Here is a 12,002-nt window from a genome sequence, read left to right as displayed (position 1 = left end):
ACTGGATGTAGGGGCGTAGACCTCTACGGCCTTCAATTCGTACCTCTTGTTCAGTTTCACAACAAGACCTGCCACCCTCTCGTTAATGCTATATAATTACTGTATGTCACCAGCTAAATCACTATTAATCAGGATTCCGACTCCTAGTTCTCGTTTCTCCGCTAAGCCCCCGTAGCACAGGACGTGCCCGCTTTTTAGCACTTTATATGCTTCTTTTTTCCTCCTAACTTCACTGAGCCATATTATATCCCATTTACTGCCCTCTAATTCCTCCAATAGCACTGCTAGACTCGCCTCACTAGATAACGTTGTACCGTTAAAGGTTGCCAGGTTCAGAATCCAATGGCGGCCTGTCCGGAACGAGGGATTCTTAGTACCCTCTGCTGCGTCACAGGTCTGACCGCCGTCTTGGTCAGTTGCTTCGCAGCTGCTGGGGACTGAGGGCCGGGATTTGGTTGTTGTATTCATATAGGAGGTTGTGGCCAAGTACTGCAGCAGGGTGGCCAATCCTGCTCTGGTGAGGGAGTGTGTGTTACCGGTTCTGGTCACCGCGATCAGGTCGCACTCCAGGCCTGTTTATGCAATTTTATCAACACGCGGATATTTTTTTAATCCGGTGGAAAATTACGCGACACCGGGATTCGAACCACCGTCCTCTTGCACGCGAGGCGGATGCTCTCCGGCTACGCCACCGCGCGTGCCAGGGTTAGCACAGAGTATAAAGAAATGAAAAAGACTGTATACCTTATGCTAACCCTTGCATCATACAAGATGTGGACGTGCTCGGCAAGGTGCGCTGCAGTGACCATAGGCTGGTAACAACTCGAATTAGCCTTGACTTGAGGAGGGAACGGAAGAAACTGGTACATCGGAAGCGGATGAATGAGTTAGCGGTATGACGGAAAATAGAGCAATTCCGGATCAAGTTACAGAACAGGTTTTCGGCTTCAACTCAGAAAGAGGACCTTAGTGTTGAAACAATGAACGACAATCTTATGGGCATCATTAAGGAGTGTGCAATAGAAGTCGGTGGTAACTTCGTTATACACGATAGCAGTAAGCTATCGCAGGAGACGAAAGATCTGATCAAGAAATGCCAATGTATGAAAACCTCTAACCCTACAGCTAGAATAGAACTGGCAGAACTAAGTTAATCAACAAGCGTAAGGTAGCTGACATAAGGAAGTACAATATGGATAAAATTGAACATGCTCTCAGGAATGGAGGAAGCCTAAAAACAGTGAAGAAGAATCTAGCAATAGGCAAGAATCAGATGTATGCGTTAAGGGACAAAGCAGGCAACATCATTACTAATATGGAATAAATAGTTCAAGTGGCTGAGCGGTTCTGTAGAGATTTATACAGTACCAATGGCACCCACGACGATAATCGAAGAGAGAACAGTCTAGAAAAATTCGAAATCCCACATGTAACGCCGGAAGAAGTAAAGAAAGCCTTGGGAGCTATGCAAAGGGGGAAGGCAGCTGGGGAGCATCAGGTAACAGGAGATTTGTTGAACGATGGCATGCAGATTGTTCTAGAAAAACTGGCCACCCTGTATGCGCAAAGCATCATGACGTCGAGCGAACCGGAATCTTGGAAGGACGCTAACATAATCCTAATCCAGAAGAAAGGGGACGCCAAAGACTTGAAAAATTATAGACTAATCAGCATCCTGTTCGTTGCCTACAAAGTATTTCTAAGCTAATCTCAAATAGAATCAGGAACACCTTAGACTTCTGTCAACCAAAGGAGCAGGCAGGATTCCGTAAAGGCTACTCCACAATAGACCACATTCGCACTATCAATCAGGTGATAGAGAAATGTGCGGAATATAACGAACCCTTATATATAGCTTTCATTGATTAGGAGAAAGCGTTTGATTCAGTCGGAACCTCAGCAGTAATGAATGCGTTACAGAATCAGGGTGTACACGAGCCATATGTAAAAATACTGAAAAACATCTATAGCGGCTCCACAGCAACCGTAGTCCTCCATAAACAAAGCAACAAAATCCCAATAAAGAAAGGCGTCAGGCAGCGAGATACGATCTCTCCAATGCTATTCACAGCATGTTTACAGGAGGTATTCAGAGACCTGGATTGGGAAGAATTGGCGATAAGAGTTAATGGAGAATTCCTTCGTAACTTGGGATTCGCTGATGATATTGCCTTTCTTAGTTACTCAGGGGACCAATTGCAATGCATGCTCACTGACCTGGAGAGGCAAAGCAGAAGGGTGGGTCTAAAAATTAATCTGAAGAAAACTAAAGTAATGTTTAACAGTCTCGGAAGAGAACAGCAGTTTACGATAGGTAGCGAGGCACTGGAAGTAGTAAGGGAATACATGTACTTAGTACAGGTAGTGACCGCAGATCCGGATCATGAGACCTAAATAATCAGAAGAATATGAATGGGTTGGGGTGCGTTTGGCGGGCATTCTCAGATCATGAAGAGCAGGTTGCCATTATCCCCCAAGAGAAAAGTGTATAACAGCTGTGTGTTACCAGTACTCACGTACGGGGCAGAAACCTGGAGGCTTACGATAAGGGTTCTATTTAAATTGAGGACGACGCAACCAGCTATGGAACGAAGAATAGTGGGTGTAACCTTAAGGATAAGAAAGAGCAGATTGGGTGAGGGAACAAAGCCGAGTTAATGACATCTTACTTGAAATCAAGAAAAAGAAATGGACATGGGCAGGACATGTAATGAAGAGGGAAGATAACCGATGGTCATTAAGGGTTACGGATTGGATTCCAAGGGAAGGGAAGCGTAGCAAGGGGCGGCAGAAAGTTAGGTGGGCGGATGAGATTAAGAAGTTTGCAGGGACAACATGGCCACAATTAGTACATGACCGGGGTAGTTAGGGAAGTATGGGGGAGGCCTTTGCCCTGCAGATGACGTAACCAGGCTGATGATTATGATGATGATGACCTGGCTTTCCCTTGCCACGCCAAGGACAGACAAAGGTGTCTGAGACGACTCGTCCCTATTTAGAGCTGAAATGCCTTCTTACGTTTGTTTAACGATTACTCTGAATTATTCGGAGCCCTTCCGAATAAAGAGAAAAGTAAGGCGATGGCCTTTGGCAACTTTACATCTGCACTTTACAAAGAAGTTGAAGGGTAGCAGGGATTAAAGTCCTTGGAGTAGTTTTTTCTCATGTGTGGCGAAGTGACGCAGGAGACGTGGTCAGACCTACGTAAGAGGGCAGAAAAGAAGCTGTTAGTTGCATCAAAGTTCTCCTTGACGCTAACAGAGTGCAGCTCCATAATAAAACCTAGCATTTGCGCGGCATTTTACTGTGTTGCATGCATAGCGCGTCCACCACGCAAGGCTTCACAGAGGCTAACTGCACTGTGTGGTTCTTTCCTCTGGGAAGACAAAACAGAATTAGTGGCACGTCCGCTCCTTCTGCTTCCAATGAGCCGGGGTGGACTTAGCATCCCGTGTTTAAAAACAATGAGCTCCGTCCTCGCATTTCGAGCTTTTTACGACCTCGTGAACAATCCTGAATATCTAGGCAGGAAACTTGTCGACTATTTCCTAGGAACGTCCAGGAAGCTATTTCTATCAAGAATAAGAACAGCACCTACGGCGAAACAGACCCCGCCATTTTATAAATATGTATACAGTTGCTTTCAATCAATCAGACCAACTTTACGAGATGTAGATATAGCTAACACAGGCAACGGAGCTGTGTGACTTGCTAGCAGTAGAGCAATTGACTAAGGGAGATCTGCAGCGCTGCAGGAGCGTCAGCTGGCGCAGGCTAACCACGTCGGCCGTGCCTGCCGAGGTGCGGGACTTCGGGTGGAGACGAGATTGGCGCGTTTTGCCTTTGCGGCACCGCACTGCTGCGTGGAGATATCTTGCAATAACCACTACGCTCTGTGTAGACAGGAAGAAGCGTTACGGCATGGCCTCTTTGATTGTACTGTTGCAAAAATATTTTGGTACTTACGGCGGGGCATCTTCGGTGTACTTGGTATCCGCATCGATCCGAGAACGCAACCGCGAAGACTCTTGAAAGTTGTCTTATATATGGTGCGTGGGAGCATTTGTGTTGTGGGGACAAAGAGGTGCTGCGGCGATACAGGGACGGCCAAAGAGAGCGTTGTATCCGTTACTAGGCCGCTTACGCAAATACATGTATGAACAGGCTTGGGTGGGACTGACCAAGCTAAATGAAGACCAGTTCCGGCGGAAATGATCGACACGCTTCATAAAACTCCGCAGTTGGCGCATTACTGCGCGGCTGTTACCTTACTGACACCTTAATTTCCATCAGGTAACAACACCTGCCAGACTTGTATGTAACCTCAATGTTTGTTGTTTCATCATAATGTGTCCTAGCTGTTGATGTAATCTGACATTGTTGTGGATGACTGTTTTTTTCTGTACGTAAGTGCACATGTATTTTGCTGATTAAGCTTGTCGAAATTAACGAGATGCCGACGCGGGGGCCTTTTATCTGTGGCGTAACCGGTGCGAGGCCGCTAAACATCGTCGCCGCACTCTGTTTCCAATTCTGGAGAGGCTCTACTCTTAGCTACTGTCGTTTCAGTCAGAGAGGTTCTTCCTTGAGGAAGAAGAGTTCCTTCGACGGCGGCCATGCCGTTTGCTGTCGGTGGCTGATGGACGCCTATGGCTTAATTTTCGACCGGCCTGGTTCTTATAGCCAGGCCATCACAAGTATTCATTGAATTTGCATAGAATGTAGGTGCCTGTGATTTCCGTATTTGCTTGCTTTCGTATACATAGTTATTTTTGTATATACACATCTCATAGCGTCGTCACAAAATTATGTAAAGTGTCCGTGACATCATTATTGTACATACCCATTGTGTACACTGTATATATTGAACAACCTTTTATGTATGTGACAATTAGTTTATGTGTAACTGTGCGTTTTCGTGAGTCTATCTGGTTATATGTTAGTTAGTGAGGACTGGGATATCACTTTGCAAACGTGCCGTGTATACAGTGCTTCGTACTTTGTATATGCTATTGTTACTTTGTATAATTATCGTCTTGGTGGAATTGTGCGGTGATTGTGACTCAGTGTTCGTATCGTCTCTTGTTGAAATAAACTTTCTAAACACGGATTTTTGGCGACGTGGGGTCCTTAGCGCTATCGCATTAAAAAATCGCATTCTAAAATGAGCTATGAGAGCACAAGGGCCACATAGCAAATCGTATTTGATGGCGGATACCATCAGTGAACACGCGTACAGTACCGGGCGCTGAAGGTTTAATATTGTTCTTTTGAGCTGCAACCAATTTCGATACATAGTAAGGCATTGTGACTTTCTTAAGATGTAAAGTGAAATAACGATCTATAACGAAGTCGCACTAGGGTTCACCGCAGTTTCGACATGCCTTCAACGATTACGGACAACATCGAAGTGCGCGCTAGAGAGACTAGTGTCGATAAACGCAGCTTTTCCTCCAAAAACTGCATCGCTTAATTTTAGGTCAGAGATGAATGAGACACGCCAAAGTCGTGACGAGAAGCGGCTTAAGGGCGATGGTGAGCAGTGCCTGGTAGAACGGTAGCCATTTTGTCTCTCAGTTGATGCGGGCGGAGATGTGCGCAGTCGAGGCGAACGTCGGGTTTGTAAGAGGCCCCATCAGAGAACTCATCGCGTTCACACATGTCATACCTACGACGTTGGCGCCTGTGCCGAAACGTGATGCGCGGCCGTGATAGCCACAGCAATGGCACACAGGACGAGGTGGACGCCAAGGCGGGTCGTAGGCGGGGCTGCGTTTTCTGCCTTCGGTCGGATGAGTCAATGAAGGCTCGGATGGCATCGTGCGTACGTTGGTTCAACTTGCGCGTAAACTTGAAGAGGGGCAGGTAGGTTCGCATGCGCAGAGCAGGTCATTGGGGCCTCCTTGATCACGTCGCGCAAGACTGCACCAGAAGACTGAGTTGGAGACACTGAAGGCAATCTCAAGCCGAGAGATTGCAGCTCTTTGCCTATGATCGCCCCGATCATTACACGCAACTCGGGGTCCACCGTAGAACGGTTTCCAGAAAATTCTGGCTGTAATCGTGCGAATTTAAGTTCGCCGAGGCGCTGACATGTCGGGACCATGTCAGCTACGGTAGCGGTGTTTTGGATGGCAATCGTAGTGAATACGACCGTCTCAATACCTATATAGCATGTGACATACCCTGTCCGACTCGGTCATTGCAGAATTGACGCGGCGACAGAGTGCAAGAACATCCTTGATGCACAATGTGTAGGTCTCACGTTGCTTGCTAGAATCGAAAGGGCGGAACAAAGCATCTTCGTGGCAAAAGTTTGCCGAAGCTGCTGCTTGAAGCTGGTCCGATCTCTAAAATTGACCTCATGTATGAAGAACCAGGTCTTCGCAAGAGCCGTCAGACAGAAAAAGACTTGGCGGAGCTTGAGGAGGTCGTTCCACTGGTTTGCAGAACTTACGCACTCGTAATCATCCAACTAGTCCTCGACATTTTCACCACGAAGAACAGCGAATACGTGGTAGCCGCCAGTGCTGGGCAGTATCGAAGATACATGTACCACAGATATTCTGATTATCTTGTATCTGTACCATGATACGTCTGGCAAGACGTGTATCAGTATCTGTATTTCCAATTCATGAAAGAATGTATCGTGTATCCTTAAGGGCCCCTCACCAGGCCCCATAGCAAATTTTGGTTATACGCTGGAAGTTGTTATGTGTCCTCTAGGGAGTATTCTGCATAAAATGTTTTTGAAATCGGCTCATAATTGTCGAGATAGAAATATTTCAGTGTCGCGAACACATTATTTCAGGAGGCGAGCTTCACCGCAAATCTAGACGCTCTCTCCACTTGCCCCGTCCTCCGCAAACGACATTCCTTCCCTGCGTTCTCCCATACCGGCCCTCGAGCATTGCGTGACGCACACCTCACTGGCCCCGCCTTCATTTTGTTCCCTCGCTCTTTTACGGCGCGGCGCACTTCGCTAACGGCGTCGCGTGTGAGATGTTGCGATTGTTTCGTTTCGCGCAGCATACGATTTTGCGGGCAGTCCACGAGGACACCTGACTAGCGGTATAAGTCATCCCGCGTTGGAAGTATAAGTATCATCCCGCGTTGGAACACGGTAAAAAATGACATAGTTTTGATGCCTGCGTGTGCGACTGCACGACGTGGAAACAAGCAGACGAAACGGCATTGCATCCCTTGCTGCGGTGCGAAGTAAAACAAAAACATACAGACATTCCGTTTGCGTGTTTCATTATTTCTTAAGCTTTAATTCGTCCAGTCAAGCAACATATTACACAACAGGTGTTGGCTTGTATAATTCTCGAAGTCACGTGTCACAAAGAGCGACGTCACAGTGTGAACATGTGTACGTAGACGCTGCCAGGAAGAACATGCCAGGAAGAGGCAAGTGCAGCACAATCAAGGTGCAACGACGTCCGGAGGCTCATGGAGCGCACACATGGATAGGGATGTGTTCGTGTGCATACGCCTTCTGATGTCCTTGGGTCTGCGCGCTCACCTGTTGTCTTTAGGTACCCTCAACAACCTTGCAGGGCTTGTTTTTGATGTATTCGTGCACCACTGCATGATGCAAGAGTGGTACGAGTCGTGAATCGGGTGAAACATCGCGGAGCACAAGCACGAAGCTACCGAGGACCATGGAACTTAGGAAACTACCCACGCCGGTCAACGCACAGCAGCTCGCGCTTCCCGATAACAGCAGATAACCAAACATGAAACGTCATTTAGCTGGCACCGGGGCGATGGGGCCGCACGGCGCGCGCGCGGAGACAGTCGAAGTTGAGGGCGTTGCGAGGGAGGCCGAGGGGAGTGCTCGGCCACCTGGATCGACGCGCGTGCGCGCGAAGATCTACGAGGCCATGCAAGGGAAACGGATTTTCAGCTTCGCCCTCCTCATAGATGGCGCCAATTACCTCTGCCGCTGAAGCCGGGGAGTTTCCCACCGCGGGCCCAGTTCCAGTTGAAGCAATAGACAGCACGAAGGCCACTTCGCTCGCTGCTGATGCTGCGCTTGCTCACGCCAGCGTTTCGACAGCGAGCGTCTGGGGTGTTTGAGTTTGATGTGTTTGCTGGGCGGACTGACATCATGCTTGTTAATTTAGTTATGAAGTGAATGCTTACAAGTTCATATGGCCGAAAAAGGTGCTATCCTTGCTTCGTTGGCTATCTGTTAATTTGATATCGCAATCGATGCTTCGCTTTTCTGGCGAAACTGCGGCTTTTCTTTTTAGTTGTGTCAGTGCCATGCCACTGGCTCGTAGCCACCGTACTGTGCTGCGTACGCCAATGCATGTGGCGTCTTTCATGCAAATTTTGATGGCGCTATAGTGTCGTTATCGAAGTTTCTCTTGTGTACTGCTTCGTTACAAAGTCTGAAGAATGCAAAAATGCGATCACCTTGCGTCTAGTGGCATTCACACATCAGCGATTTGAAGGATCTCGTGGATGTAAGTTTGATAAGTTTGACTTTTGTGAAGCAAAGCGTGGATGGCACTGCTTCCGGGCGACTTGTGCATAAGGCGGCTATTTTGTGTGCGTGATTGTTGCTCGTTTTCCCCAAAATCTATTTTTGGGACTATGTTACATGCGTGAACGGTAATACGTTCGCTGTCAAGGTAAAAAACTCCGCAGCGGCGTTTGCGCCGTCATGCAGAGGCTTGTTATTGACGTTCTTGTAATTAGATGGCGATCCGCTAGCTGGACGGCAAGTAGAGTAGCGACTCCCATCAATTACAAAAGCGGAAGCAAAAGCCGCTGACAGCGCAGCGTATAAAGCGCTTTCATGTTAAGTAGCTAAACCAACTCCAATTATTTGGTTCGGAACGAAAATATTTCACTTTGAGCAAGAAAGACAAAAATTTTGATACTACCAGTCATTTCATCAAATGATACAAAGTTGTTCGGAGTCAAGACATTTCCAAACAAACAATTTTGTGCTTACGTGTTTGATGCTACATTACATACGCCCGCGAATCTGACAGCCCTTGCCCCTATTTTTTTAGCCATATTACGCCTGTAATTGTGAAGTCAAGATATCCACTCCCAGCGGTGGACCTTTCGTGGCGTGGCCTTATCTGGGGGTCGGTAGCTCCGCGGCACGGCGCTGCTGTCAATTGTTGAAGATGGTGGTTGTGATTTACACGTCCACGGCCTAACGAGCAATGAAGTGTGATTCATTTTATATGGAGTAAGGAACGAACGCCCACCGAAATCCTCGAGGAAATGCAAAGCACGTATGGGTAAAGGTGTTTTGCTTTGAGAAGTGTGAGGTGGTGGTGTTGTGAGTTCGCAAAAGGCCATGAAGACTTGCATGACAATGAGCGCTCGGGGAGGCCGCGTGCGTACGAATTCTACCACAGGGGCACCTCAAGTTTAGTGCTGCCATGGGAGAACTGTCTGAACCGGTGTGAGGACTATGTGGAAAAGTAGTGTAAGGTACGTAAATTAATACTTATCTTTGTAATCAGTTGCATGTACCTGTGTGGCTAATAAAAACAGGGGCAAAGACTTTCTGATTCGCCCTGGTTGATCTGTGGTAACATATTTGCCAATATATCGAAGTAACTTAAAGTACAAATGGAAAATATCGTAGCGTATACAATATTTACAGTAGTAGCCTGTATCTCAAATACTCGTTGCCCGAGTATCTTGTATCATGATACAATTGCAAAGCACCTTTAACCATCGCTGGTGATAAGAAGAGGAACGGTTCGCGGTGCCGGAATGGTGAGGCGCCGGGCGGCTCATCCGGCTGGCGCACTATGGGCGCAAGCGGCGGCCTGTGCGGAGATCCAGGAGGTAGATCGAGTAGGCAGAGGACCTAGTAGCACGTCCACCACTTATAACGTCACGACGGTTGAAACTATATTTATTTAACCCGATGACTCGGCGAACACTCAGCGCTCAGTGATCCTGAACACACACGGAGGACGACGATGAAACCCAAAGGTATGAGGATCATGACACACAGGTGTGGAAGAAGCGCATAATAAATCTCTACAATATGTGTATATACATGTACCCAGAATCTCTGGAAATGCACAGGCGTCCAGGGCGGAGCTAGCGCAGTGTGCGTCTCTAGAGCGGTGTTGGAGCAATCGTATGGAAATTTGTGCAAAACAACACTTGTGTCATGCGGAAGTGCAACCTCAAATATCTAGCAAGAGGCGCCCGGTCGTTCATGCAAAGCAGCTTCTCAAGAAGCGCAATGATATCATGGCATATTATGCAGTTCTGCGCATTTTCTTTCGTGGCACAAAACTTGTAATTTAATTTGGTGGAAGTCATGCGTGATAACTATCCAAACCGCGGTTTGTTTCTTTGTACTGGTTTCCTTTTTTTAGCTATCCTACCGGATTGGCCCATAAAAAGGACCAGATGAATAGTGACAAAACTGTCTTGACTCGGACAAGAAGGGTTCACATTAAAACAAGCAAGCAAAAATAAGAACGATCGTGGTCTACGCTGTCGCAGTAAATGAGTTGAGAGACGAAGCAATCCCTGCATTCTGCTGTCGTTTTGTCTGTTCTCTTGAATCAACTCAGTTGGACTGATTAATCAGTACGCTTGTTTACGGCCAACATGCCATGAGCTTAGAGCGTATTTGAATCAGCTATCTGTAGCTCTCGCTCTGGCCAGTTGCCTGCGCGCCAAATCTCTCGTTACGAGCAAACTGAGCGTGATCAGTGTCTCGTACAGAATGGAGCGATAATGCCCAGCTGGCAGAATAGTTGTGCACCGACGAACGCCGCCCGGGCAAGCATCAACGCGTCATTTAACGCGCACTAGGAGCGCCGCCCACTGAGACCTTTGATTTACAAAGCAGATGTCGTGACAGAAAAAGAGTTGGCCAAGGACGCTCATTGCTAATCGCCGTTCGCGTTCCACTCGGTTCTGGTAGAACATGCCCCATACTCAATGTATGTGTTGTCCGTGAACCAGTGAACGGTACCTGCGTTGCTTTCTAACCCTTTCTTTCTAATCTGTGTCTAGGCGTTCTTTATTCTAGCTCAATTTGTTCGTGCTTCTCCTATGTAGGTAACTAACGTGCCGAATGCATGTGCAAGTGTGTGTTTGGGAAAACTGGACCAAAATATTTTTACGAGACGAGAAGTAACCATCTGATGCTTCATCTACTATTGTAATAAAGCATCCGCTTACAAGGCAAGTTGAAAGCTCTGTTAGATGAGACATGAAAGACGCTGACGCAGGCTCGCTGAGGAGAATCAACGCATGCGCGCCCACTTCGAGTGCCAGTTGACGCAGCTGCGCTCGTTCTACGAGGAGAAGCTGCACAGCAGCCGTCGGCTGCAGCTCGGCAATGACGCCTCGCTCACGGAGGAGAAGCACGCCTCGAGGGTGGGCGCGCTCCTACTTCAGCTGGCGCACAGCGAACAGCAGCTGGACAGGTAATGAGCTACGAGGTCAAAACATTAATCTCACTGTGGATTCAGTCCCTTGCTTATGACAATCCCGCAGAGACAGTTTGCTTCATTTTATTCAACTGGTAGATGTAAGCTTTTATAAGGCACAGGCACGAGTTCTATAAGGTGCTGCCTCATCTTTTCATTTTCTATTCATGTTCGTAATCGAGAGATCTGAATGGGTATCGAACAGAGAGGAATGCAGCTGTGCTTCGAAGCGGATTTAATGTGATTTGTGCATATCCATCGCACGTGCTTGCTTTGAAGAAGACCAGTGTAATAGCCGCCGTCGACACAGCAACCTGTGCCGCATTGTCTCGAAGCGCAGCAACGCTGGTACCTCGGTACTCGCATTTAGGCATGCAGGAAATTGAAACTCTGTAAATTAAACAACAGAACCGTTCTCCATCTCCAACGTAATTATTCAGCACTGCACTCGCGATGGAAAAGAGTCGGAAAGCACGTATGTGAGCATGCTTGTTCTCAAAACCGGAGCGTCTATTGCCAGCTAAGTGATGAGGGCAGCGCATCCATTGCCTTTAGATGTTCACT

At 47.5% G+C, this 12,002-nt stretch overlaps 1 protein-coding gene across 4 annotated transcripts in view; it reads left to right on the top strand.

Annotated features, from left to right (window-relative positions):
* LOC142566243 (uncharacterized) overlaps positions 1 to 12,002 on the top strand; it is a 209,859-nt gene that overhangs the window by 107,867 nt on the left and 89,990 nt on the right. For all 4 annotated transcript variants that reach the window (XM_075677086.1, XM_075677082.1, XM_075677083.1 and 1 more), the window contains one exon: positions 11,238 to 11,435. In XM_075677086.1, coding sequence (XP_075533201.1) covers positions 11,238 to 11,435 — 198 coding nt within the window. The remainder of the gene's footprint in view (positions 1 to 11,237; positions 11,436 to 12,002) is intronic.

Source organism: Dermacentor variabilis, unplaced genomic scaffold (genome assembly GCF_050947875.1).
Source record: "Dermacentor variabilis isolate Ectoservices unplaced genomic scaffold, ASM5094787v1 scaffold_12, whole genome shotgun sequence".
Classification (NCBI taxonomy): Eukaryota; Metazoa; Arthropoda; class Arachnida; order Ixodida; family Ixodidae; genus Dermacentor; species Dermacentor variabilis.
This window is presented reverse-complemented; position numbering and strand designations above follow the sequence as displayed.